The sequence below is a fragment of the Euphorbia lathyris genome, chromosome 8 (assembly GCF_963576675.1).
Source record: "Euphorbia lathyris chromosome 8, ddEupLath1.1, whole genome shotgun sequence".
Classification (NCBI taxonomy): Eukaryota; Viridiplantae; Streptophyta; class Magnoliopsida; order Malpighiales; family Euphorbiaceae; genus Euphorbia; species Euphorbia lathyris.
This window is the reverse complement of record NC_088917.1, coordinates 13896422-13922807: the sequence shown is the minus strand read 5'-3', so window position 1 is coordinate 13922807 and position 26386 is coordinate 13896422. Positions and strand designations below refer to the sequence as shown.

At 35.6% G+C, this 26386-nt stretch overlaps 2 protein-coding genes across 3 annotated transcripts; one reads left to right on the top strand and one right to left on the bottom strand.

The window, feature by feature from the left end:
• Positions 1-401: 401 nt before the first annotated feature.
• Positions 402-11077, top strand: LOC136203293 (uncharacterized). The gene is made up of 10 exons (XM_065994413.1): positions 402-1946; positions 2839-3312; positions 3408-3709; positions 4598-5320; positions 5404-5682; positions 5905-6066; positions 6146-7084; positions 7176-7391; positions 8296-8556; positions 10460-11077. The coding sequence occupies exons 1-10, from the start codon at positions 593-595 to the stop codon at positions 10808-10810; spliced, it is 5061 nt and encodes a 1686-aa protein (XP_065850485.1). The 5' UTR covers positions 402-592; the 3' UTR covers positions 10811-11077.
• Positions 11078-18245: 7168 nt separating this feature from the next.
• On the bottom strand, positions 18246-23551 carry LOC136203452 (probable glycosyltransferase At5g25310). 2 transcript variants are annotated; one of them, XM_065994610.1, is made up of 4 exons: positions 23172-23551; positions 22616-22791; positions 20507-20858; positions 18246-18959 (listed from the first exon to the last, which is right to left on the bottom strand). In XM_065994610.1, exons 1-4 carry the CDS (start codon positions 23436-23438, stop codon positions 18288-18290), a joined length of 1467 nt encoding a protein of 488 aa, XP_065850682.1. In that variant the 5' UTR covers positions 23439-23551; the 3' UTR covers positions 18246-18287. The 2 variants fall into 2 exon arrangements, with proteins under 2 accessions (XP_065850682.1, XP_065850683.1); XM_065994611.1 differs by having other exon boundaries at positions 22616-22788.
• Positions 23552-26386: the final 2835 nt, after the last annotated feature.

Here is a 26386-nt window from a genome sequence, read left to right as displayed (position 1 = left end):
TATTAGTACTATTTTATACGTGAAATCTAAATTAATACTTCCCTAAAAACCATTAACCTATTTCGGTAACTTATCCGAATTTAATTTGGTTTAAAATGATTTAACCATTAATCGAACTACTCCAAGACCAAAATAAACACCTATACTATCGTCCAATAAAAGATCAATGGGTCTAAATAATTTTTCATCGTTATTGATGACGTGTCAGACGTGGATTTATCAAAAAGGATTTATCCGAGGTCCTAGGACCCTTCTGTGGGGCCAAGTACACGTGCATCTAGTCCAGAATTCTACCAGATCAACGGCTCACATTCACATGTATAACGTCACTAACTGTACCCGTCCGCACTCCATAATACCCAGCACCTCAATACAGGGATGAGTTAGAGAAGAGCGCAGGTAACTAAAATGCGCCGCTGGTTGTCCAAAGCCTCTTCTTACCCTCTCTAACCACATATCAACCTCTCTCTTCTTCCTCTTCTTCTTCGTCTTCTTCTTCCTCTCAAATTAAAATACATACATATATATACATATATAGTGATCGAACCAGAGAGCTAGAGAGGGAAAGCAAACCCCTGAAATAACATAGGAAATGAAGCACACTTCGTCGGAGGCCGTCCCATCCTCAGCATCGCCAGCTTCCTCATCTTCCGTTTCTTATGCTTTAGCCGACCAGTCACCACCTGCCACTTCCTCATCCTCGTCCTCAATACCGGCGGAGGATTTGGCCGTCGGGTCTACGAGGGATGGGAGCGGTGGGGCGCAGGAAACCGTGACCGTCGATCGACGAGGGGAGTACTCCGCTGTCTGTCGATGGACGGTTCATAATTTTCCTCGTATTAAAGCTAGGGCACTGTGGAGCAAGTACTTTGAGGTTGGCGGCTATGATTGTCGCCTCCTAATTTACCCTAAAGGAGACTCACAGGCTTTGCCTGGCTACATCTCTATCTATCTACAAATCATGGACCCTCGCGGTACCTCATCTTCTAAATGGGACTGTTTTGCTAGCTACCGTTTAGCTATCGTCAACCTCACCGATGATTCCAAAACCATTCATCGGGATTCGTGGCACAGATTCTCTAGCAAGAAAAAATCCCACGGTTGGTGCGATTTCACCCCTTCGTCTACTGTATTTGATTCCAAATTAGGTTATCTTTTCAATAATGATTCTGTTCTTATCACTGCCGACATTTTAATCCTTAACGAATCTGTTAGTTTTATGCGCGACAATAATGACTTGCAGTCAGCCTCATCATCAATGATATCATCCTCTGTTGTTAATGGTCCAGTATCTGATGTGTTAAGCGGCAAATTTACTTGGAAGGTGCATAATTTTAGTTTGTTCAAGGAAATGATTAAGACTCAGAAGATAATGAGTCCAGTATTTCCGGCTGGGGAGTGTAATCTCAGAATCAGTGTGTACCAGAGTTCCGTAAATGGCCAAGATTACTTATCTATGTGCTTGGAGAGCAAGGATACGGAAAAGATAGTTGTGTCAGATAGGAGTTGTTGGTGTTTATTTAGAATGTCAGTGTTGAACCAAAAGCCGGGGTCCAATCATATGCATAGAGACTCATATGGGAGGTTTGCTGCGGATAATAAGACTGGGGATAATACAAGTTTGGGATGGAATGACTATATGAAGATGTCTGATTTTGTTGGGCCAGACTCAGGGTTTCTGGTGGATGATACTGCAGTTTTTAGTACTTCATTTCATGTGATTAAGGAGTTAAGTAGCTTCTCAAAGAATGGGGGATTAATTGGAGGGAGGAATGCGAGTGGCACAAGAAAGTCTGATGGGCATATGGGCAAATTTACTTGGCGGATTGAGAATTTTACAAGATTGAAGGATCTTTTGAAAAAGAGGAAGATTACAGGTCTTTGCATTAAGAGCAGGAGGTTTCAGATCGGAAACAGAGATTGTCGTCTCATTGTTTATCCCCGAGGTAATGATTGGTTCCAGTTATCATTTCTGCATAATTTCTTGATTTTATTAAGTAATTTCTTGCATTTTGGAATTATTTAGTATCCTCTTTTGGTGTCATAAGTTGGTACTATGAGTTCCTGAATTCTCTAGATACTCACACTTAAGTTTCATCTTCACTGCTGATCCTTTAACCAAAACTTATTTGTAGTGGTTCAGTTGCTTAATTGGATCTAAAATTGATGGGCATGAATTTTGTCTAAGATAGACATGAATTTTGTCTAGATTGTTTGGATGATGGTATTTGAAGGTAGGTGATGGTAAGTGTAATAAACTAACCTTGAAGAGCATAGCAAGTGAGGATAAGTGGGGTGAATTTTGACTAATTTTCCTTACACCCCAAATTGGAGGGGAATCATGGTTAGGATCTTTTTCTTCCAAAATTACCCTTTGTCTTCTATTTTGTTGATACAAATGAAAGGATATTAGAGTAATTTTATATATAATTACATTATTAAACCATCACTTACCTTACTTTCCATCCAAACACAACATGTATCTGGGCTTTAGCATTCTATAATGTGTAATTCATGTCAATTTTTTTATTTTTTTTTTCCTTTTGCTTTCCCTGTACTTTATACTACTATTGCCATATTTGCATGGTATATTGTTTAATCGAATCACTTATCTTTTTGTTGGGAGTCCTTTGACATTGCTGGTCACGCCATATTAAGGAATTGGAGGCAGTATTTGCTTGCAGACATTCAATACCTAGATGCTAGGATATGCCAACAAAGTTTTGGTTACATAATAATTTCTATTTTTGGCAATATCAGAGTTGACTAGTGAGTAATTCCTGTATGTTGGTATAATAGTAGATTAATGAAATTTTCCTGTATATTTGGTGGTATCAGGGCAGTCTCAGCCACCATGCCACCTTTCAGTGTTCCTTGAAGTTACGGATTCACGAAATACTTCAAGTGATTGGAGTTGTTTTGTGAGCCATCGCTTATCAGTAGTGAACCAAAAGATGGAGGAGAAATCTGTCACAAAGGAATCTCAGAATCGTTACTCCAAAGCTGCTAAGGATTGGGGTTGGCGTGAATTTGTCACACTTACTAGCCTATTTGATCAAGATTCTGGATTTCTTGTTCAGGATACTGTTATATTTTCTGCTGAGGTTCTCATTTTAAAAGAGACATCAATAATGCAGGATTTTACTGATCAGGATACTGAGGCAACTAATACTGGTAACCAGATCGATAAGGTTGGGAAAAGAAGTTCATTTACATGGAAGGTGGAAAACTTCTTGTCTTTCAAGGAAATAATGGAAACCCGAAAAATCTTCAGCAAGTTCTTTCAAGCTGGTGGATGTGAGCTCCGGATCGGTGGGTTTTTATATCTGTCTTCTCTCTGCTGACACCGTGGTTGTGGTTGTGTCCTTTTCTTACCAACTGATGGTCCATATTTTTCCTGAATGCAGGTGTGTATGAATCCTTTGACACCATATGTATATATTTAGAGAGTGATCAGTCTGTTGGTAGTGATCCAGATAAAAATTTTTGGGTCAGATATAGGATGGCTGTGGTGAATCAGAAGAATCCCGCCAAGACTGTGTGGAAGGAGTCTTCAATTTGTACGAAAACATGGAATAATTCTGTTCTGCAATTTATGAAGGTATCCGATATGTTGGAAGCAGATGCAGGGTTCCTTGTTCGTGACACTGTTGTTTTTGTTTGCGAAATATTGGATTGCTGTCCCTGGTTTGAGTTTTCAGATCTAGAGGTTAGTATCTATAGACTTCCGTGTAGTTTTCCCTTCTATATTTGCAAAAGGATTTTTGCTTGTGTACCTAATGGGGATAGGATCATTACCATAAATGTGTCATTTATTAGATGCTCAAGTTATTTTTTGAAGTTACTTGATTGTTAAGGTCCAATATAATCTCAGGCTTTAACTTGAATGCCATTACAGATGACTATTGATTTTGCTACTTGTGTTATTTTGCTGCCTTTATTTTTGCTTGGATATGCTATTATGCATAGTAGATGAATTGGTATTTGTGCTCATAGATTCATTCATTTAGCTTCCATCTATGCAGGTATGAGTCTAGTCAAAGCATGTGTAAATTATGTTAAAATGTCAAGATTTTAATTTAATTTTTTCTGTTCATGCCTATTCAACATTCAGAACCTGTCCAGCTGAGGATGCTGATTGGATGTAGGACTTCTTTTGAACATGCCAAAATATATTATGGCATAGTGTGAGGTGTATGGATCACAAAGCCTTTAGAAGCTTGCATGTGCTTGTACCCCCTTAAGTATATCATTGTAACAAAATATAGTGAAATCTTTTGAATAATGTGTATTGACCTACCTGACTTTAAGACTTCTATCTATTAAGTCTTCTCATACAATTGAATTATTTGCTTTATTCCCATTAATAGTTACATTATTTTATTTAAAAGGGAATGGATAGTAACTATTGCTGGATTCCACTATGCATTTGTTTTGCAATCCAATTTTAAATTGTTGCTGTTGCATCCATTACAGGGTTTTGGTATGTATTATATGTATGTGTGTGTATATATATGTGGTGTGTATCGCGCGCTCGCACACACACACTAATGAGTTTCCAGAACTGGGTTTCTAACTGATGGTTCATTGTTGTTAGGTTTTGGCCTCAGAGGATGATCAGGATGCATTAACGACTGATCCTGATGAACTTATTGATTCTGAAGACAGTGAAGGAATAAGTGGGGATGAAGAAGACATCTTTAGAAACCTTCTATCTAGAGCAGGATTTCACCTCACCTATGGAGATAATCCTTCACAGCCTCAGGTTACCTTAAGAGAAAAGCTTCTAATGGATGCTGGTGCAATTGCTGGTTTTCTGACTGGACTACGTGTCTATCTAGATGATCCTGCTAAAGTAAAGCGTTTACTTCTTCCAACCAAGCTTGGTGGCAATGATGGAAAGAAGGCTACAAAACCGGATGAATCTTCACCCAGCTTGATTAATCTGTTGATGGGAGTTAAAGTTTTACAGCAAGCAATTATAGACTTGCTTTTAGACATAATGGTTGAATGTTGTCAACCTTCAGAAGGAGGTTCCAATGATGAGTCATCTGATGTGAACTCAAAACCTTCAGCTGATGGCAGTGGTGCAGCCAGCCCACTGGAATCTGACAGGGAAAGTGGAGCAACAGAATCTGCTCAATTTCCTGTATATGAAAGGTTGGATTCTGGTGTAGATGAAACTACTAGTGCATCCGCTGTTCAAAGCTCTGATGCAAATGGAATAGAAATGCATGGAAAAGCTCTTCCTGGACTGCCTATTCATCCCCCAGTAACAATGGCTGGAGGCTCTCCTGAGAATGCATCCCTCCGCTCGAAGGTATTTTCCCCTGCTGCATGAGTGCTATTTTTCATGATTTAATTCTTTGTTGTGTATTGACTATTAGGAAATTGAATTTTCAGACCAAATGGCCGGAGCAATCTGAGGAGCTATTAGGATTAATTGTGAACTCATTGAGAGCCCTTGATGGAGCTGTTCCACAAGGCTGTCCTGAGCCGAGACGAAGGCCTCAGTCTGCGCAAAAGATTGCTTTAGTATTGGATAAAGCTCCTAAGCATCTACAGCCAGACCTAGTAGCTTTAGTACCCAAGTTGGTCGAGCATTCAGAGCATCCGCTTGCAGCTTCTGCACTTATTGAAAGACTTCAAAAGCCCGATGCAGAACCTGATTTGCGGATACCTGTAAGATATCTCCCAGAAGAAGTGGTTTGGATGAGTTTTTGTTCTTCTACTTTAGTGTTCTATTTGTTTACTGAGGTGTCTTTCAGGACCTTGTGAAAAAAAGTAACTGATGTTAAATAGTTGCAGCATCTTCCTCATTTTTTATGACATCTGCATTTGCTCTTCTTCACTGTTTGCTACTTCACATACTATTGCATGGTTATGATAGTTTCTATCTCTCAGGTTTTTGGTGCTCTTAGTCAACTTGAATGTGGTAGTGATGTGTGGGAACGTATTCTATTTCAATCTTTCGAGCTTTTGCCGGACTCAAATAGTGAACCCCTTGCTGCAACCATTGATTTTATATTTAAAGCTGCATCGCAGTGCCAGCATCTTCCAGAAGCAGTAAATATTTCTTTCTCAAATTCTTATTCTATTGTTTGTTTCCTTTATGCATAAGTGGCATTCTTTATTTCGCTTTCAGGTCAGATCTGTTCGAGTTAGGCTAAAAAGTTTGGGTGCTGAGGTGTCTCCTTGTGTCCTTGAATTTTTGAGCAAAACTGTAAATAGTTGGGGAGATGTTGCTGAAACCATACTTAGAGATATAGAATGTGATGATGATTTTGGAGATGATAATCCAGCATTGCGTTGTGGTCTTTTCTTGTTTGGTGAAAATGGACATACTCCTGAAAAGCTGCATATGATGGATGAACAGGCCTTCCATGCTAATTCTCATTTTTCTGATATTTACATCCTGATTGAGATGTTATCGATACCTTGTCTTGCCGTTGAAGCTTCTCAAACATTTGAGAGAGCTGTAGCTCGAGGGGCAGTTGCAGCTCAATCTGTTGCCATGGTGTTGGAACGGCGCCTCTCTCAGAGATTGAATTTCAACGCTAGATTTATTGCTGAAAATTTTCAGCATCCTGATGGTGGAACAGAGGGTGAGGCCACAGAACAGCTGAGAATTCAAAGGGATGATTTTAATGTTGTTCTTGGCCTTGCAGAGACATTGGCCCTTTCAAGAGATCCTATTGTGAAGGGTTTTGTGAAGATGCTGTACACAATATTGTTCAAATGGTATGCTGATGAGTCATACAGGGGGAGGATGCTAAAACGACTAGTTGATCGTGCCACCAGTACGACAGATAACAGTCGTGATTTGGATTTGGATTTGGATATATTGGTTATTTTGGTTTGTGAGGAGCAAGAAATAGTTAAACCTGTTCTAAGCATGATGCGGGAAGTTGCTGAACTTGCAAATGTTGATCGGGCAGCTCTATGGCACCAGTTATGTGCCAGTGAGGATGATATTATTCGCATGCGTGAAGAGAGGAAAGCAGAGGTTTCTAATATGGTTCGAGAAAAAGCTACTCTATCGCAAAAATTGAGTGATTCAGAGGCTGCTAACAGTCGACTTAAGGTACCTGATATATTTCAATTGATATTGATCTAGGCAAATGCTGTCATATGTCAAAAGCTTTGGTGATTATTAACACCTCTGATGATGGCAGTCTGACATGAGAGCTGAATCGGATCGCTTTGCTCGAGAGAAGAAGGAACTTTCTGAACAAATGCAAGAAATTGAAAGTCAACTTGAATGGCTACGCTCAGAACGGGATGATGAAATTACCAAGCTTACAACTGAGAAGAAAGTGCTCCAGGATCGTCTTCATGATGCAGAAGGACAGCTCTCTCAATTGAAGTCCCGCAAACGGGATGAATTGAAGGTAGGAATTTACACACAAAAAGATAGAGAACCATCCTACTCCCTACACTTCCATTCAGCTGCATGTCTACTTAGTGAAGTCCAAACGAGTCTATTTATTTTGTGAGCTATACTCAAGCTCAACATGAAAATATTCAATTGTTTTATCAAGTTTGAGCTAAGTTCTATAATTAAAAAACTCAAATGGAGTAGCTAATGTGCTTAATCAAGTAATTATTTTGTATATGTCTCACATTTAATTTCTTTCTGAATAATAATTCATAACCTCTACTCTGTATCCTAAATATATACGATACCGAAATCGTGTTAAACTGAATAATTTTGAGGTTTCTTATGAAATGAATTTTATAGGAAAAGAATCTATAACAGTGGAGTCAAATTAAATTTGAGTGTCTATAGTATAGTATGAAGGTAAGGTTTGAACCTAAGAAATTTTACTTGATTGAGTCTAGTTAAGTTTGAGCTGATAAAAAAGCTTGAGCTTCACACTCTTTTTACTTGAGTCTGCTAGGTTATACCCCAATCTATTTCATACATTTGTTCCTCTTTGTCTCCCTTTTGGATTTAACTGTTGATACCTTTGACCTTACTGTTTTGTATTTGAAGATGAAAAACATGGATTAACTAATTAAATTCTGAGCCTTCATGTACCGTTTCACAGAAGCTTTCAATAACAAAATTATTCTTGTGTAAAAATCTTGAACATTGCTTTTTTCTGCCATTCGGTTTGGAATGAAGAATAATTTAGCTATTGTACTTGAAGTAGGATACAGAATAATTTAACTGGATTCTAGAGATACAGTTTTCTGTGATGGAAATGGATATAGCTGTTTTTGCTCATGTTCTGTTCCTGTTTTGGGCATTATTTTGCTGTTATTTATGACAATTATCTGTGAATGTCACAGAGAGTGGTAAAGGAGAAAAATGCTCTCGCTGAAAGGCTAAAGGGTGCTGAAGCTGCACGTAAAAGATTTGATGAAGAATTGAAGAGATATGCCACGGAAAACATCACTCGAGAGGAAATCCGACAATCATTGGAGGATGAAGTCCGACGATTGACTCAAACAGTTGGGCAAACTGAAGGAGAAAAGAGGGAGAAAGAAGAGCAGGTTGCTCGTTGTGAAGCATATATTGATGGGATGGAGTCAAAGTTACAAGCTTGCCAGGTTTTTGCTCTTCTTCTCTTCTCTCTTCTCGGTCTAATTTTTTTTAAGGGAAGCAGACTTATATATGGATGACTTAATGCATATTTACACCCTTAAACTTGGCACGTTTTGCCTATTGTCACCCTGAACTTTTAAAATAAAAGTATCACACCCTATAGTTGGCTTTAAAAATCTCACACACCTACAGCTGGTTTTAAAAACCTATCACACACCTATAGTTGGCTCATTCAAATCCCCTACACACAAAATCGTTGATCCGTCATCTTTGACGGATGAGATGGCGTGCGTGCTATAGAAAAAAAGAAAAGCGATGAGTTCGTTCTGTATCCCGCCTCATCTGTCAAAGATGACAGATCAATCATTTTGTGTGCAGGAGGTCCGAATGAATCAACTATAGGTGTGTGATAGATTTTTAAAGCCAACTATAGGTGTGTGATAGGTTTTTAAAGCTAAGTATAAGTATGTGGTAGGTTATTTTAAAAGTTGAGGGTGCCATTAGGCAAAACTTGCCGAGTTTAAGGTTGTAAATATGCATTAAATATGCAATATTAGCTTGGAGCCTTAAAAGCTAGAGTGGGTTCACGGGTTGAAAGATTCCTTTATTTTGTGCAACATGCTTCTAATAATACTGCTTAGAATTCACCTTAAGATGTCTACTGGTTCATTACCTAAATATATCTGGTTCATTACCTAAATATATATATATAGACATCGTTAAGGATCTTTTTGGTGATAACGAGGAATAATGGATGATACACGTTTGAAGTGAGCTACTTGTAGTAGAATTAAGGAGGGGTGTTTTAAGGGGACAGCTTGGGAGTTGCACCTTGGTAATTTGAGTCGGGGTTTGACATTTGAAGCATTAGGATTGTACGAGCAGTTTGTTTGATAGGTGAGGTATATACACTAAAATACGCAGATGAACATAAAAAAATGGAAGTTGAGCCTTATTATTTGATGTTAGAGGAAGAATCGAGGTGTCAAAATGGGTTTATTGTGTCAATTATTGTGTTATATCATATATATGATATACATGACACAAATGATCATGGCTTAATGCATATTTACACCTTTAAACTTGGCAAATTTTGCCTAATGGCACCCTGAACTTTCATAATAACCTATCATAGACCTATAGTTGGCTTTAAAAACCTATCACACACCTATAGATGGTTTTAAAAATCTATCACACACCTATAGTTGGTTTATTCGGATCTCCTGCACATAAAATTACTGATCTGTCATATTTGACAAATGAGGCGGCATACAGAATGAACTCACACGTTTTTCTATAGCACGCATGCCACCTCATCCGTTAAAGATGACAGATTAACGATTTTATGTGGAGGAGGTCTGAATGAGCTAACTACAGGTGTGTGATAGGTTTTTAAAGCCAACTATAGGTGTTTAATAGGTTTTTAAAGCCAACTATAGGTGTTTAATAGGTTTTTAAAGCCAACTATAGGTGTGTGATAGGTTATTTTAAAAGTTCTGGGTGCCAAGAGGCAAAACATGCCAAGTTTAAGGGTGTAAATATACATTAAACCAACGATTATCCTGTCAAACTTGTCTGTCTGTAAATCATGTTATCATGTCAAAACTTGACATCCTACCTAACAAAGTTTAACATTTTAGTTTGAGATTGTTGAGAATATGAAAAGCATTATGAGCAGATACTGGTTTGTGACATTTTTTATTCTATGCAACTCTATCTGTCCCCCTTTCTTTTCGTCACAGTGCCAGATGCGTGTTTCGTGTTTGGTGTTGCTGGTAACCGTTAAATTTTAGCTGATTTTCAACTGAACGTTCTATATCTAAAGTTTAGAGTAAAACAGCAATTCTTTTTTTCTGTGCACATGAACTGTTGGCCAAGTATTTTACAACAATCCGCATTCTCTTGCAGCAATACATTCACACGCTTGAGTCTTCACTTCAAGAAGAAATGACACGGCACGCTCCTCTTTACGGTGCTGGATTGGAAGCTCTATCGATGAAGGAGTTGGAGACAATATCCCGAATTCATGAGGAAGGGCTCAGACAGATCCACGCCATCCAGCAACGCAAGGGGAGTCCTGCTGCCAGTCCACTTGTGAGTCCTCACACCTTGCCACACAATCACGGGCTGTACCCAGCAGGAGCAGCTCCACCTCCCATGGCTGTCGGATTACCCCCTTCGCTCATCCCGAATGGCGTCGGAATCCACAGCAATGGACACGTGAATGGTGCAGTTGGCCCCTGGTTCAACCATTCATAAGGAAGAAAGGATGATGGGATGTTATGTTCTTTCTTAGGTTCTTTTTCTTGGCATTTTTGACTGGTGGAACTGTTGGAGAAAAAAAAAAAAGAATAATACATTTCAAGCGAGAGAAATCAAAGAAGAGCAGTGCTTAATTTTTTTTTTAAAAAAAGAAATGCGAAAAGTGATTCCAATAGAACTAGCAGTTGTAAAATGCCATTATTACTTATTTGCATCTCTTTCTTAAAATTAATTAATAGGCATCTTGAAAAGTTTTGTTGATTATTATGGGTTCCCATATTCCACTTCATTTTTGGTTTCTCAAAGTAGACTTTCTTGTTATATAATCCATATATATGATAGATAATATTTCAGTGATTATATATGATGTAAAATGTAATGAAATTGATAATCATGTCAGATTCAGTCAAATTTTGATTTAATTGGTTTTGTTGTAGTAGGTAATTTGTAATTTCACTGTAAACTTTTTTAGAGTTCTATGCTTTGTAGGATTCCGTCAAAATTTAACCTAATTGATAGGCAATCTGTAAATAGGATTATATGCGGATCAATGTCACTCTTCGAATTTGGAAGATTAATAGGAACCGTCTGATCGGGAGCAAGGAATATTTCTTAAAGATGTGAGCAGTATCTTTTAACCACGTGGAAGAATTCCTACCATTCATTCCAATGGTCGTACGGTCAAGGAGTAACCATTGGATCAAATTAAACGATTGCGCAAGGGACATAGGACAAAAGTCAAAGTATACCGCTTGACACTTCAGAGTTTCGGACGCCTCATTTCAATGAGACAAGGACACCTGACAGTATCCTTGCTACATGGTAGGGTGTACCACTTGATGGCGTCATAATCTAAACTCGGCAAAAAACCAGTCGAAGGGTGATATGTGTCTGATTAGGGAAAATTTCTAGAATGGCGACGACTATATGATCCATATGAGGTATGTAAATACAACATTTATTAATACTTTGATTATCTTCAATCTTCTTTCAAAATTTGCTAACTTAAGCATCAGAGTGGATTTGTTGGAATTATGTGGTTTGTTATGGGTTGGTTTTAGGAATGAGTAAGTGTATTTTTATCTAAACTTTTTCTTATAAAAAAAGTGTAACGAAAATGGTAATAATGTCTAAACTTAGCAGGGCTAGTAGAGAGCTGACACATGTTCGATGATTTATTAGGGTAAATTTTTAGATGACGACAACTACCCTTGACAACTACTACAAATAAGAAAGATATATCCGTATAAGGTATGTAAACACAACCGTTATTAATAGTTTGATTATCTTCAACCTTTCTTCAACTTTTGCTACCTTAAACATCGGAGCGATTCGTTGGACGCCAGTAAGATTACAAAAGATTATTCAGATACAACTGTATTACTTTGTAATTGTTTTTTATAGTTATTCAGTTATGTGATTTTTTCTGGGTTGATTTTAGAAATGAGTAAGTATTTTTATCTAAACTTTTTTTTTTATAAAAAAATGTAACGAAAATGATAATTGTATCAAACTAGTAGTATCATGAAAGTGCCAAACAAGTTGGGTCAAGTTAAGAGAGTTGTCTACTAAGTGTTGTCTGTGTGAAATAAAAGTTGAGGTAAATAATTAAATAAAGACTATTCAATTTCAAAATTTAATATAAAAGTTGTTGAATTAAGATTTTTACTAATATAAAAATCACTCAAATTTGATCATTCTACCATGTAGTAGCACGTAGCATTCATTGTAAATTTGGAAAAAAAAATCTAAGCAATTATAATTTTTGAACTTTTTAATTTTGAGGCAATTTAGGTGAGGATTTTATAATGACCATCGAGTTTTCCAACTCAAAAGGAGGAGTGGACCCCAATACAATAATTGATATGTGGTCAAAGCTGACCCTGGGCATAGGCCAAAAATGCGACCATCTAGGGTCGAAGGTCAAAAGGGGTCTCAATTTTTTTTTTACTATATATGAAGTAAAATTAACTCCGCCTGTGAGGGTCACTTGGTGGCCTTTACAGCCGGTCCCAAGCCCGGACAAAGGAGGAGGGTTGCGGTAGGTTTGTGGCGGCCAGCGTAAAACTTAGCCACATCTTATGACATGAACCATAATATAAATACCGTTGGGGCGTTCCCTACTCAGCGACGCGCTGCACTTCCTAGACCCGGGTGTAGTGATAAATGTGCAAGGGTTGTTAGGTCGTCGCCCCGAAGCGGCGCGCCACCCCAGGACCCGGGGGTGGTGTCAAATATGCAAGGGTTGCGGGTAAATAAGCTAGTCCACGGTAATGGTAGGGGTAGGGGTAAGGGTAGTAGGTTACGCTTTGGGACATGGAACATAGGTTCTTTGACAGGAAGATTAGCTGAAATTGTAGATGTTATGAAGAGGAGGAGAATAAATATATTATGCCTACAAGAAACCAAGTGGGTTGGAGCCAAGGCTAGAGAGATAGCTCCTTGGGGTTATAAGCTTTGGTACTCAGGAAAGGATAAGGGTAGAAATGGAGTAGGTATTCTTATTGATAGGGAGTATATTGATGAGGTAGTAGCGGTGTCTAGGAAGAGCGATAGAATTATGAGTGTTAAGCTAGTGATAGGGGATGAGGTTGTGAATGTCATTAGTGCATATGCGCCACAAATAGGATTAGATGTGTCTATAAGACAAGCTTTTTGGGATGACTTAGAGGAAGTGGTGCAACAGGTTCCTAGGGATGAAAAAATGGTACTAGGGGGTGATCTCAATGGACACGTGGGTTCTAGGCGAGATGGGTTTGAGAGTGTTCATGGAGGGTATGGTTTTGGAGATAAGAATGAAGCAGGAAATGATATTTTGGAATTCGCATCAGCCTATGACTTGAGTATCATGAACACATGGTTTATGAAGAGAACATCCCACTTAGTGACTTATCGGAGTGGCGGTAATGCGAGCCAAATTGACTTCTTCTTAGTAAGGAGTGCTTGGAGAAAGAGTTATATTGATTGTAAGGTGATCCCTGGTGAGAGTACGACAACCCAACATAGAGTAGTGGTGCTAGATTTTCGAAGTAGGAAATGTATAAGAAAACAAACACCTCAAGTAGAGACTAAGATTAAGTGGTGGAAATTGCAAGGGGAGAATCAACAAAAATTTGTGGATGAGATGACCAAAAAAGATATTTGGACTTGCAATATGGATTCAGATATAGATTCGATATGGAATAAGATGGAGCATAGTATAAGGGAAGTAGCGAAGGAAGTTCTAGGGGAATCTAAAGGTAGCATGCCACCGGGTAAGGACACATCTTGGTGGACAGAAGAAGTACGACAAGCAGTAAAGAGTAAGAGAGAATCCTATAAACTATTGGGGAAATGTAGGAGTGACGAGAACTACGAAAAATACAAAGAGGCTAAAAGGGAAGTAAAGAAGGTCATACGAGATGCTAGAGCAAAGGTGAATCGGGATCTGTATACAAGATTGGATACGAAAGAAGGGGAAAGAGACATATATAGAATTGCTCGGATGAGAGATAGGAAGACGCGAGATCTCGGAAAAGTTAAATGTGTGAAGGATGTGGACCAGAAAGTCCTAGTTGGAGATAAGGATATCAAGGAACGATGGAGGTCCTATTTTGATGACTTATTTAATGGAGATCGCCAACAAGATGTTGGAGATATAAGTATCCATCACGATATGATAAATCATGAATGCCTGCGGAGAATTCAAAAGGGTGAAGTCAAAATGGCATTAAGTAAGATGAAGTTGAAGAAAGCAGTAGGACCTGATGGCATCCCTATTGAGATTTGGAGATGTTTGGGAGAAAGAGGAATCGAATGGTTGACGACGTTCTTCAACAAAATTTGGAGAAACAATAAGATGCCATCAGAATGGAGGAAAAGTACCTTAATCCCTTTGTATAAGAACAAAGGCGATGTCCAAGATTGTGCCAACTATCGGGGAATCAAATTAATGAGTCACACTATGAAACTTTGGGAGCGAGTGATTGAACAAAGGCTAAGGAGGACGGTGAAGATCTCGGAAAACCAGTTTGGCTTTATGCCGGGAAGATCAACTATGGAAGCCATCCATCTAATGAGACAATTAATGGAGCACTATCGAAATAAGAAGAAAGACTTGCATATGGTTTTCATTGACTTGGAGAAAGCATATGATAAGGTACCAAGGGAAGTACTTTGGTGGGCCTTGATAAGGAAAGGCATTTCGCGGAAATATATTGACATCATAAAGGACATGTATGAGGGAGTATGCACGAGTGTACGTACTAGTGTTGGGAAAACTGAAGAGTTTCCTATTACGATTGGAGTGCATCAAGGTTCCGCACTAAGCCCATTTCTTTTTGCCATCGTTATGGATGAACTAACAAGTTCACTTCAAGATGGTATACCATGGTGCATGCTGTTTGCAGATGATATTGTGTTGGTTGATGAGACGAAAGAAGGAGTGGAGATGAAGTTGGAACTATGGAGGCAAACTCTAGAATCTAGAGGCTTTAAGTTGAGTCGAAGTAAGACAGAATATTTGGAGTGTAAGTTTAGCGGCCGTAGGAGTAGGGAGGCAGGGACAATCACCCTAGATGGGAGAGTTGTTCAGGCCTCGGATTGCTTCCGGTATTTAGGATCTATTATCCAAACAGATGGAGAAGTAGATGGAGATGTTGCCCATAGGATTAAAGCTGGTTGGTCGAAGTGGAAGAGTGCTACGGGTTTCCTTTGTGATCCCGGCATGCCTAATAGATTGAAGGGAAAATTCTACCGGACGGCAATTAGACCAGCATTGTTATATGGTACGGAGTGTTGGGCAGTGAAACACTGCCACATCCATAAGATGGCGGTGGCGGAGATGCGTATGTTGAGATGGATGTGTGGTCACACGAGAAAGGACCGGGTGCGTAATGAAATAATTAGGACAAAAGTAGGGGTCACATCTATTGAGAATAAAATGAGAGAAAACCGACTAAGGTGGTTTGGCCATGTGAGACGTAGAGCGCTTGATGCGCCGGTTAGGAGAACCGAAGAGTGGCAAAGGGATGTAGTGGTGAGGGGTAGGGGAAGACCTAAGCAAACTTGGAGGAGGGTGATCGAGAGTGATATGAGTTTATTTTGAATTGAGGAAAATATGGTAGTGGATAGGACGGAGTGGAGGGAGCGAATCTGTGTCGCTGACACGACTTGATTTTCACGGTTTTATATGATGGTTCATGTTAGCCGACCCCGAATCATTTCGGGACTAAGGCTTTGTTGTTGTTGTATATATGAAGTAAAATTATTTTATCATAAATGTACTTATAATATCCATTTAGACCTAAAATGGACTAAATAATATGATGTTTTAGGTTTAAAATGGACTTAAATTTGCATTTTAAATTGTTAAGTATTTTTTTATTAAGGATTCTTATTTTTATTTTGCTTAGGACCCATAAAATATCTGAAACCGTCCTATATGTGCTGCCCACATATCAATTTCTTTATTGCAAGTCCTCATTTTGAGTTGGAGGATCCAATGTTAGAAAAGAGAAAATGATTATTTAGAGAGAGAATTCTAAAAGTGATAATTTAAAATTTGAAAACATGATTTCATGTTAAATGTAGTTCTAAATGATAATCTTAAGTGACTTTTTATAAAAAGTTTTGAAGTTAAATTTTCATAAGATAAATAAACATAAAATTAAGTGGCTATATGTATAATTTACCCCAAACAAATATTCCACTTACTTCATTAGTTTATATAAATTTTCTTTTCATAGGTCATCCTACTATAGTTCATCAATCTCCTATCAATTGGCTGACATTAGAATAAGGTGTAAAAATACCTTTAATATTTATATTTAAAAGTAATTTTACTTTTAATATTTGAAATAGTATAGTTTTATCTTTAATGTTGGCTGCCAAGAATTTTACCTCTATGGTTAACAAGTTGAGTCAATTGAAGAAATTATTTATCAAATTGTCTTCTCGGTTATAAATCTTCTCATCTACACTTCACATGCGTCATTTTATCACTTATTAGTAACAGATCACAAATATGATTAAACGTGAATTTTTTTAAAAAAAATTGAAAAAATATATTATAATTTGTACGTGTTGGACAAAAGAAATCAGATATTTCAACGAATTTAAAAATATTAATCTTCAATTCTATTATTAAATTATAAAAAGTATGAAATCTTTTTTTTAGAATCAACTTACATGCAAAATATTTATATTTTATAATAATGTCTAAAATTGATCTAACTTGCCAATTATAGATAAAATTGTTTTTGGTTATCAACTTTAAAAGTAAAATTGCACATTTTAAACGTTAAGAGTAAAATTACTTATGTCTATAAATGTTAAATGTATTTTTACACCAATCCCACTGATATTACATTGCTATTTTTTTTAAATTAAATATATATTTTTTTCTTTTCTGAAACTTTTTTTCAAGTTAGAAATTGCAAAGTAATAACGAATTAACGGCTTTGGCGGGAACTTATCGGTTTAAATTATAGCGGGCAGATATTTGATTTTAGTATTAGGTTGTGGCCCGGGTTTAAGGTGGCCCCCTAACAGATTGCTTGGAAAGCCCTTAAATTTCAAAGAATACCTTTTGGCCCCCGACCCTTTGGCAAAACCCACCATTTGATCCTTAACCTATTTAAAGTTTATGCATTTGATCCCTGATCTATTTAAATTGATAAAATCTCACCTATATTGAATGGAGACTTAATTGAGATTTATTCTGTTAGTGACTTAACATTAATAACCAATACCAAAATAACATGTGTCACAACAATAAAAATTATTTACCATAATGATGTGGCAACTTAGATTATTTTCCCCAACTTATCTCTCATAAAAAGTAGTCCTCCACTTAATTAAAATAACATATTTTATGAGCCAAGGGGACCCACACAATAAGAATGAATAACTTTTTGTGAGAGAGATATGGAAAAGGACGAAGTGGAGACAACAAAAGAGAATTAGAACAAAATGGTTTTTCTGGTATTTAGCTGTTACTTTAGTCCTTCCAAATATTAATTATTTCGAAGATATTTAGTATATTACTAACAATATTACAAAAATTCTATTAAAATGCTAAAAACTAAATCTGTTACATATAAATTAATCATAATTTTTTTTGTCAAACTGTTTAAACTTATTTGGAAAGTCTGATGTGATAATTAAATAACAGTCAAACAGCCTTTTTAAATTTTTAGTAGCGCATCTATACTTCGCTTGAAACTTTAGATTAAATTTGGCCCTTATCCGTAAATTTTAGTTAGACTCTAAAATATATAAAGTAACATCAAATTATTAACTCGATGCAAGGATGACTTGTAATGCTGAGTGCGGAGGAGATTAGATCACCAACTAATATATCTAATTATGTAGTATTCATGGCGTAATGAATGATAAGTAACAAAAATTGAAAATGAATAGAAAATACAGCTTCAGAGGATTAACAGGATATACATATATTGTGGAACTTTTCCTTGATATCATATAATTTGATCTATTCAGTTCTCAAATTTATTCTCCTAAGCCATATAGAATGCAAAATCATATGAAAAACATCGAACCTTTTTGCTGGCTTATTCAGCACAAAGTGCTTTCTCACAGCTTTAACACCTTCCTTAAGCCTCCTATATTTCTCTTCCGGAACTGCTAACAAAACCTCCTTCAATCTCGAAATGTCCGATACATTCACCTGTACTGAAAAAGCTTCCCATCTCAAAACATCACTGAACGGCAAAACATAATGATCGGATAAAATCACAGGCACACATTCAGCATATATGGATTCAACAATTCTAGGGCTAGCAACTTCATGTCCACTTGGGCATAAACAGAACTTGGATTGCAGCATGAATGTGTAGTAATCTAAGTGTTTAGGAAGGTACTCAAATACTGGAAGATCAGAGTCTTTTTCTTTCCAGTGGTTGAGGAGAAGGGGACGTATTGGACCGTGTAATCCACCGGCGAAGAATGCGAGGTAAGGGCGTGAGGTGTTGTGCTGATCAAGTGGTGGAGATAGGAGTTTGGGGGAAACATAGCCGCCGTAGAGGGTGATTTCAGGGATGCTTACGTCTTTTCTAGGGTTGAAACCTTCTGAACTGTTGGCGTTACAGAGGACTCTGATTGATGTGTTGTAAAGGAATGGACTTCCCCTGGATGCATGAGGACCCTGGAAAACAGATATGTTCATATCAAATGACATGCATTAGTAACATTTTCACATAATAATGAAGTTTTTAGTTTCTTTTTGCGACAATTTGATCAACTGGTTTGAAATATATTTAAATAGTACCTTTCTCAATTAAAATTTTAAACACTTAAATTAGGATTCAAACTTGAAAAAAATTCTAATCTAAATAACCTAAGTTACTTTTCACTTAATTAACCTTAATTAATAAGAATTTTTTAAATTAATTCCACAAACTTATGGAATCTGTAGTATCTGGCACTGAACAAATAATTGAACTAAGAATTAAATAATTCAGCAAAACCTTAGCTCGAAATGTCTAGTAATAGAGTTGATTTACACAGTTTTTGCATATAATACATCAAACTTAACACGTTTGTTGTATCAGATCAATAATTTAATACCACGTTATATTTTAATTAATAAAATATTAATTCTATGTATTTGAGTAAATATTTTTAGTTAATTATTTATATAAAATTCCAACCATAAATATAAACGCTAATCCCTAAAATATATAACGTAAACCTAATTTATAAATTTTTAGACTTCAAAATGTGTAATGTAACATTAAATTATTAGCTCGTCGCACAAATAACTTGTTGTACCGAAACCCTAAAATATAAAACCTAAAACCTAATTTATAAACCCTAGACTCTAAATTAAATTATTTTACTCTAAATTATTATAAATAACTAATAAAAAATCTTTAATTAATTAATTACACAATGTTAATATTTTATTGGTTAAGGTGTAATATGATAGTAAATTATTGAAATCAACATACAGATAACGTGGTGCACCGAGAGTGTAATAAAATTTCTTAAGTCTAATAGCTGAAAAATTATATTATACATAATGTGCACCATGTGACATGTGCATTAAACCAATAATTTAATATCACATCACACTTTAACCAGTAAGATATTGTCATTTAGCCATTAATTCAATTTAGGCATAGTATCCATTTAGCTCCCCAAACTAAGGCTTCAAAGCTAGTTAGAACCTTAAACTATTAAAATTATCAATCAAATCCCTAAACTAAGTAAAACTCATCAATTGAGTCCCCATTTTAAACAAAAATCATCAATTGAGGTCTCAACAAAAATCACTCGGTTGAACAGTTTCAAACGATTTTCTCCAAACTCATTTTGAACCAACACAGACATTATCACGGTCTTTATCAAATAGTCACAATTTCTGATTTTAGGATAGAATGGAGTCTCAATTGATGATTTTTACTTAGTTCAGGGATCTGATTGATGATTTTAATAATTTAGGATCTTAATTGATTTTGAAACTTTAGTTTAGGGACCTAGATGAGTGTAATGCCTTTAATTTATCATAAATTGTTACTATTCTATTCATTTACATACATGATAAATATTTCTACTAATAGCGGGGCTCCTATGTGAAAGTACAAAGTCCTGCAACTTAATTATCACACTCCCGGCACAAAAGAGAGGATCTGCAAGAAACAATGCAAAAGAGAAAAGACTATAAAGAAAGGTTGAGAAGAAGCAACTGACCCAATCATGACAAGCAAGCATGAAATGGTCAGCACCTTGTGTTTTATTCCAAAAGGGGTATTTATTAGATACCACTCTCACATAATCCGCCACAAATTGCTTCAATGGTGTCTGATCATATGTAAGAGGCTTGTATAGATACTCCACCATCCAAGTAACGCTGAAAGGCATGAAATAAACATGGGCTATCTGCGGTTCTCTTGTTCTAAACCTCGTGGGACCATGTTCCATCTCGTGTATAAACCTTCCTTCTATTGCGTATATATCCTTGCATGGGCCATCATGAACAAGTGGTAGCTCACCTTCGGAGTATACAAACACCTTGAACCTCCTCTCCATCTCTAAATAGCTCCTGGAATGTACTTAGTGAATTACTCAAGGGGATATATCAATGATTAACAAAAAAAAAAGTATTTAACTATTAATTACAATACATCAATTATTGATATTGAATATAAATCTAAGCAATAAATTATATACTGCAAACCCAAAATACTTAAATTATTAACGTAGTACATGGATGACGAGCCGGGGCATACAATAAATTTTGGAATTAAGGGTCAAAATGACCCGAAAGTTGACAGTCATTATCAGTTTAGACTAAGTTTAAGTTTAGGTATAACTTTAACAAGTCCAAATTTAATTTTTAGATATTAAAATTCATTATATTTGGATTAGTTTGTCAATTATTTTCAATTTCAGGATTCAATTGATAACTAAACTTACATTTGAGTTTGTCAAATTTAAATTCCATTTTTACCCTTTCATAATTTTTTTCACCTTGTTTCTGAAGGAAAACCAAATTGGCCGCACATTGGTAGCACCCTAGCAGATACGCCAAGAATTCCAAAATGGTAAAAAGAACATTTTAGAGTTGGCAATAGCCAAAAGCCCAAAACCAGTGTCAGATTGCAACCTCGACGTGACCGTCAGAGAAATATAGAAGGTAATCTTTCTTATTTTTAGTCTTAAAATTTACTGGACATACATGGATATGACAGTGAGTGAGAATATAAATTAGTAAGAACTGAGAAACCTATAACTAGCTTAAGAGATAACAAAGACATTAAGATGCATTAAAACATTAAGCCTTGGGTTAAGAATGATCACAATGTCACCGTCAATATTTTTTATTTAGACGGGTGAGTTTCAATAGAAAGGTTATGTTATAATCCGAAATATAAATTATTAAATTAACGATTGAGATCTAATTAATAAATTTTAAAAATTATTTATTTGTTTATCAAATAAATAGATTTTAACATAATTAATTGTTAAGATATATTAAAAGTTAATTTTTTAAAGAATTTTCGTGACCAGATGTTCCACCTATAGAGGTGCAAACCATATGCGAAAGTGAATAGCCACTGCTGTCGGCGGTGGGATACATTTACGAACCAAAAAAAAGTTAATTTTTTTTAAAAAAACCCTAAATTATAAACTATTTTCTTCATCTCTAACTAAACTGCTAATTCTGCTAGATGATCTAGCGGACTGGACCAGTTGAATTTGGTAATCTTCCTTTAGACTCAATAATGAAAATGATGAACTATAGTGATCGAGGCGGCCCATAAAATGATATCCATTTTAGCTAAGAAATAAGGAAGGACCACTGTGTCAATGGACTTTTAAAGACTGCCCTATTCACAAAAAAGAAGGACCCTGCCTCAATTTATATAGTCATTACTATAGGCGGTAAAGACCGCTTTTCAGTAGGGGTGATAATGTAGTACGGGTATGATTGTCAACAACTGGGAAGTATAATGAAACGGTTTAAGAAGACAAAAGGAATGAGTGAGTTCTCAGTGCGCCCTTCACACACACACAAATCATGCGTTAGCTTCAAGAATTCTCCTCCATTATGTACTTATGTTCATTAAAGTTAAACACATAAAAAAACAATTGTAAAGTAGATGCTGGATCATGGATCATAGATAACTAGTTAATTCTAATCCCGGCGGTACAAGTACCTTAGAAGCAAAGTGATTAATATATAGTTCAAAAGCTTTTAAAAGCTAAATAGTAATTATTGATCTGCCTCCTAATTAATTACATTGAATTTAAATTATTGGTTAATTATATTAGTTTAGATGAATAGGCCAAACTCACTGGTAAAATGCTTTGCGGTTATGATAAATTCCTCCGCTCAATACGTAGTCGGTTTGGTTGCCATGGATGATTGTTGAGAGTTCTCGAACTGATGAAGCTGCCTTATGAATAGAAGCTCGAGCTCTTGCTAGTCCCTGTTCTAGCTCATCTTCTCTGCTCAGTTTGGCGATTTTCTTCTGTCAAAAATTAATACACATCACATTTCAAAATCAAAGAATCCTAAAAATTGTTCTAAATGAAATAATCAGAGATGAAATTCAAATTCATTATCATAAAAATTCAAAAAATTGCTCTTAAGCGAAATTCTCAGAGATGAAATTCAAATTCAATATCATAAAAATTCCTGGAACAGGCTAAGTGATTGAGAGAATTTTGAAAGCTAGCCTCGTGAAGTTCTGGTTTCCAACTTTTTGAAAATTAATAAACGATTTCTTTTTAATCCAAACCGTTCTAGAGCGAGAGAAAACTAATCGCCGTGGCTGATTTCAAAATTAATCAAGCTTAACAAACCAGAGACATAGAAGAAGAAGAAGAGTTAGTGACTTGATTTACTTACAGTGAGAGTAGTGTTTCTGAATCGGTTGATACGAGCCGGTGAATAGCTAGTCGAAGGAGAATGAAGATGACGAACTTGATCGGAGCCGGTCACCTTAGTCTGCAATTGGACGGCTGGCACTGAGATTGTGTACTGAAATTTAGATACAGCAGGGAAGCACATGAATGAACTAATTAAACAACCGGAGATTGTCAAAACCAGAAAAATCAAAACGACGCAGAGAAAACAATGCCAGTGGAAGGAAAATCTATTCAGTTTGATCGCCATTCTCTTCTTCTGGTTTCTAACTGTAACGTAAAGATGATTGAAATTACTCGTGTTTGGTTAGTGAGAATTTGATGTTCAATTTTCTCGAGAAAACGTAGTGAGGAAGACGAGAGCGAAAGAAAAATAAACAGAGAAAAAGGCGGGTACATAATTTTCATATTTTGTTTTCTCTTATCTATAACGGGGTGAAAAGCGTGATGATACGAAATTACGTATTTGACCCTACAAACTCTTATTAGTTGATGAAACTAACAAGCATGAACTACAAGTATATATGAGCTGTTTTTCCTTTTTTTTACTATTCAATCCTTTTCTATTTCTATTATATAGCTTCTCCATTAATAAATCACCCTGTTTGGTAAGGAGTTTTTAAGATAAAATTAAACGTTTGAGCAATGTTAGAGGTTTTGATTAGTCAAACATCTAATAGTGGCGTTTGGTGAAGAGAAATTTCAAAGAGCTTATTGGTCCAAAAAAAATTAATTAAAAAAAAAAGTTGATTTTAGGAGTTTTTTCAATTAGTTGATTGCTCTATATCTTTTGAAAGATATTTGTACCCCTAATTACTACTTTTTAACCCTAAATAAATGTTTTACCATATATTTATTTGTCATTTTACGTAAACAGTTATTGGTCCTGTTTGGGAATTAGCTGTTAGCTGATTACATTAGCTGTTAGCTGATTACATTACCTGATTTGACTAGCTGATTTGACTAGCTGTTTGTGTAGATCTGTTTGGTAAAAATTAGCTGATTGATAATAGCGGTTTATGCAAAAAGACGAATAAGGACATTAATTTTGGCGCAGGAGAAGAGGGAGTTTATCTATTAGGGTTAAAGAAGTCCATTAATTTTAATATTCCAAAACGCTAATTGAAAAAGCTCATTTTAAGAACTTTTTCTAAATTAGCGTTTTCATCCTAAAACTCTCTCCCAAACACCTCTCCACCAAACACTTCAATTAGCGGTTTTAGTGGTCAAACCTCTAAAATTGGTCAAAACCGCTCTTTTTATCCCAAAACGCTCAGGGCCATTAACATTCAGATGAATTTTATTAAACAAGTTTACACAATCAGATAAGCTAACAAAAAAGGGATAAGGTACCAAATATGCCTAAGGTTTTTGAAAAAATATCAATTTAGGCTCAACGTTCAAAATAGCACCAATATAGGCTTAACGTTTACAACATAATATCAATTTAGGCTTAACGTTTACAATATAACATCAATTTAGGCCTCACGTACAAAATTGCACCAATATAGACTTAACGTTTACAAAATAATAGGAAATTAAGCTTAACGTTTACAAAATATATATAATTTAAGCTAAACGTCACAATTAAATTAACCGTATTATATCTTTTTCCTATTAACTTTATATGTTATCTTTTTATTTAGTTCTATTTTCTTATTTATTATAATACAATTAATTAGTATTCTTGCCCATTAAGATCTTATATTTGTTTTTCCATCAATGATAAATTTTATATGCTTACCCATTAAGATCTTATTTATTATATCAATATTATTTTAACTAGTGTTCGAAATATTGTGGATATTCAATTACTTTTAATTTACATATATTACATGAGTCATGGAATGATTGATGAAAAACAAATATAAGGTTTTAATGGGCAATAATACTAATTAATTGTATTATAATAAATAAGAAAATAGAACTAAATAAAAAGATAGCATATAAAGTTAATAGGAAAAAAATATAATATGGTTAATTTAGTTGCGACGTTTAGCTTAAATTGGATATATTTTGTAAACATTAAGGTTAAATTCGTATTATTTTATAAACGTTAAGCCTATATCGGTGCTATTTTATACGTGAGGCCTAAATTGATGTTATATTGTAAACATTAAGCCTAAATTGATATTATGTTGTAAACGTTAAGCCTATATTGGTGCTATTTTGAACGTTGAGCCTAAATTGATATTTTTCCAAAAACCTTAGGCCTATTTTGGTATCTTATCCCAACAAAAAAAGGTAATCAGCTAACACATAATATAATCAACTATCAACTATCAATTAACAGCTAACACTATTTGCCAAATAGGAGCAATATAAAAATGTAACATAAATTGTAATTTTAATTTTAAATGCTATTAAGGGAAAAGTTTTGATAAAAAGAAATCTTGAAGTGAAAACTTTAAAACAAGGCTTAACATCTTCAACAGCCTCTTAGTTTGGCTCTTAAGTTAAAATTTGAGGAGAGAGAATTAAAAATGAGCTCCAACAACCTCTTAGTGACTCCTCAAATAACTAAGAGCATCTACATCATCTCTATTAATAGAAATCCTCTCTCCATCTCTTAGTGACTCTTAATTCATTTTTTTTGTAGCTATAATTCCTCTCTCTATTCGTATATCTCTTCTAGTGCAGATTAAACACGAGTTTTGTAGCGGAAGAAATCTAATTCCATTCTTTTATGCCGGTTAGGAATTCTAAACCAAATTCTTTCGGGAGAAGATGCGATAAATCTACGATTAAGCCTAAAACCTATGTTCAAAGTATCACAAGTGATGCTTAGCAGCATAGACAAGACACGTGACTTAAAAAGGATAAAGAGATTTTGTGAACGTATTTATCCTTGTGATAGTGTGGAAAAAGCCTCAATAGGGGAATCTTGGGAAGTCATTTACCAAGGTTTCTTGGATAAATTTTATCAATGGTGTACACCATTTGCCTTATTTCACATTTTGGTGTACAACCTTTAATTTGTCTCACTAATATGTATGAACTTATAGGTGACCTCCCACTTTGGTGTACAGCAGGTAAAAATGACATGTTTGACCGGTGAAAAAGTCAAAAATTTACCCACTTAATATAAAATTACTTTTATACCTTTCTTCTTCATTTCTATTTTCTTATTTCCAACTCTACCTTTCTCTCTCTGAAACCAACCTCACTCCTCTCAATATCTTTCCATTTCTCTCGCTA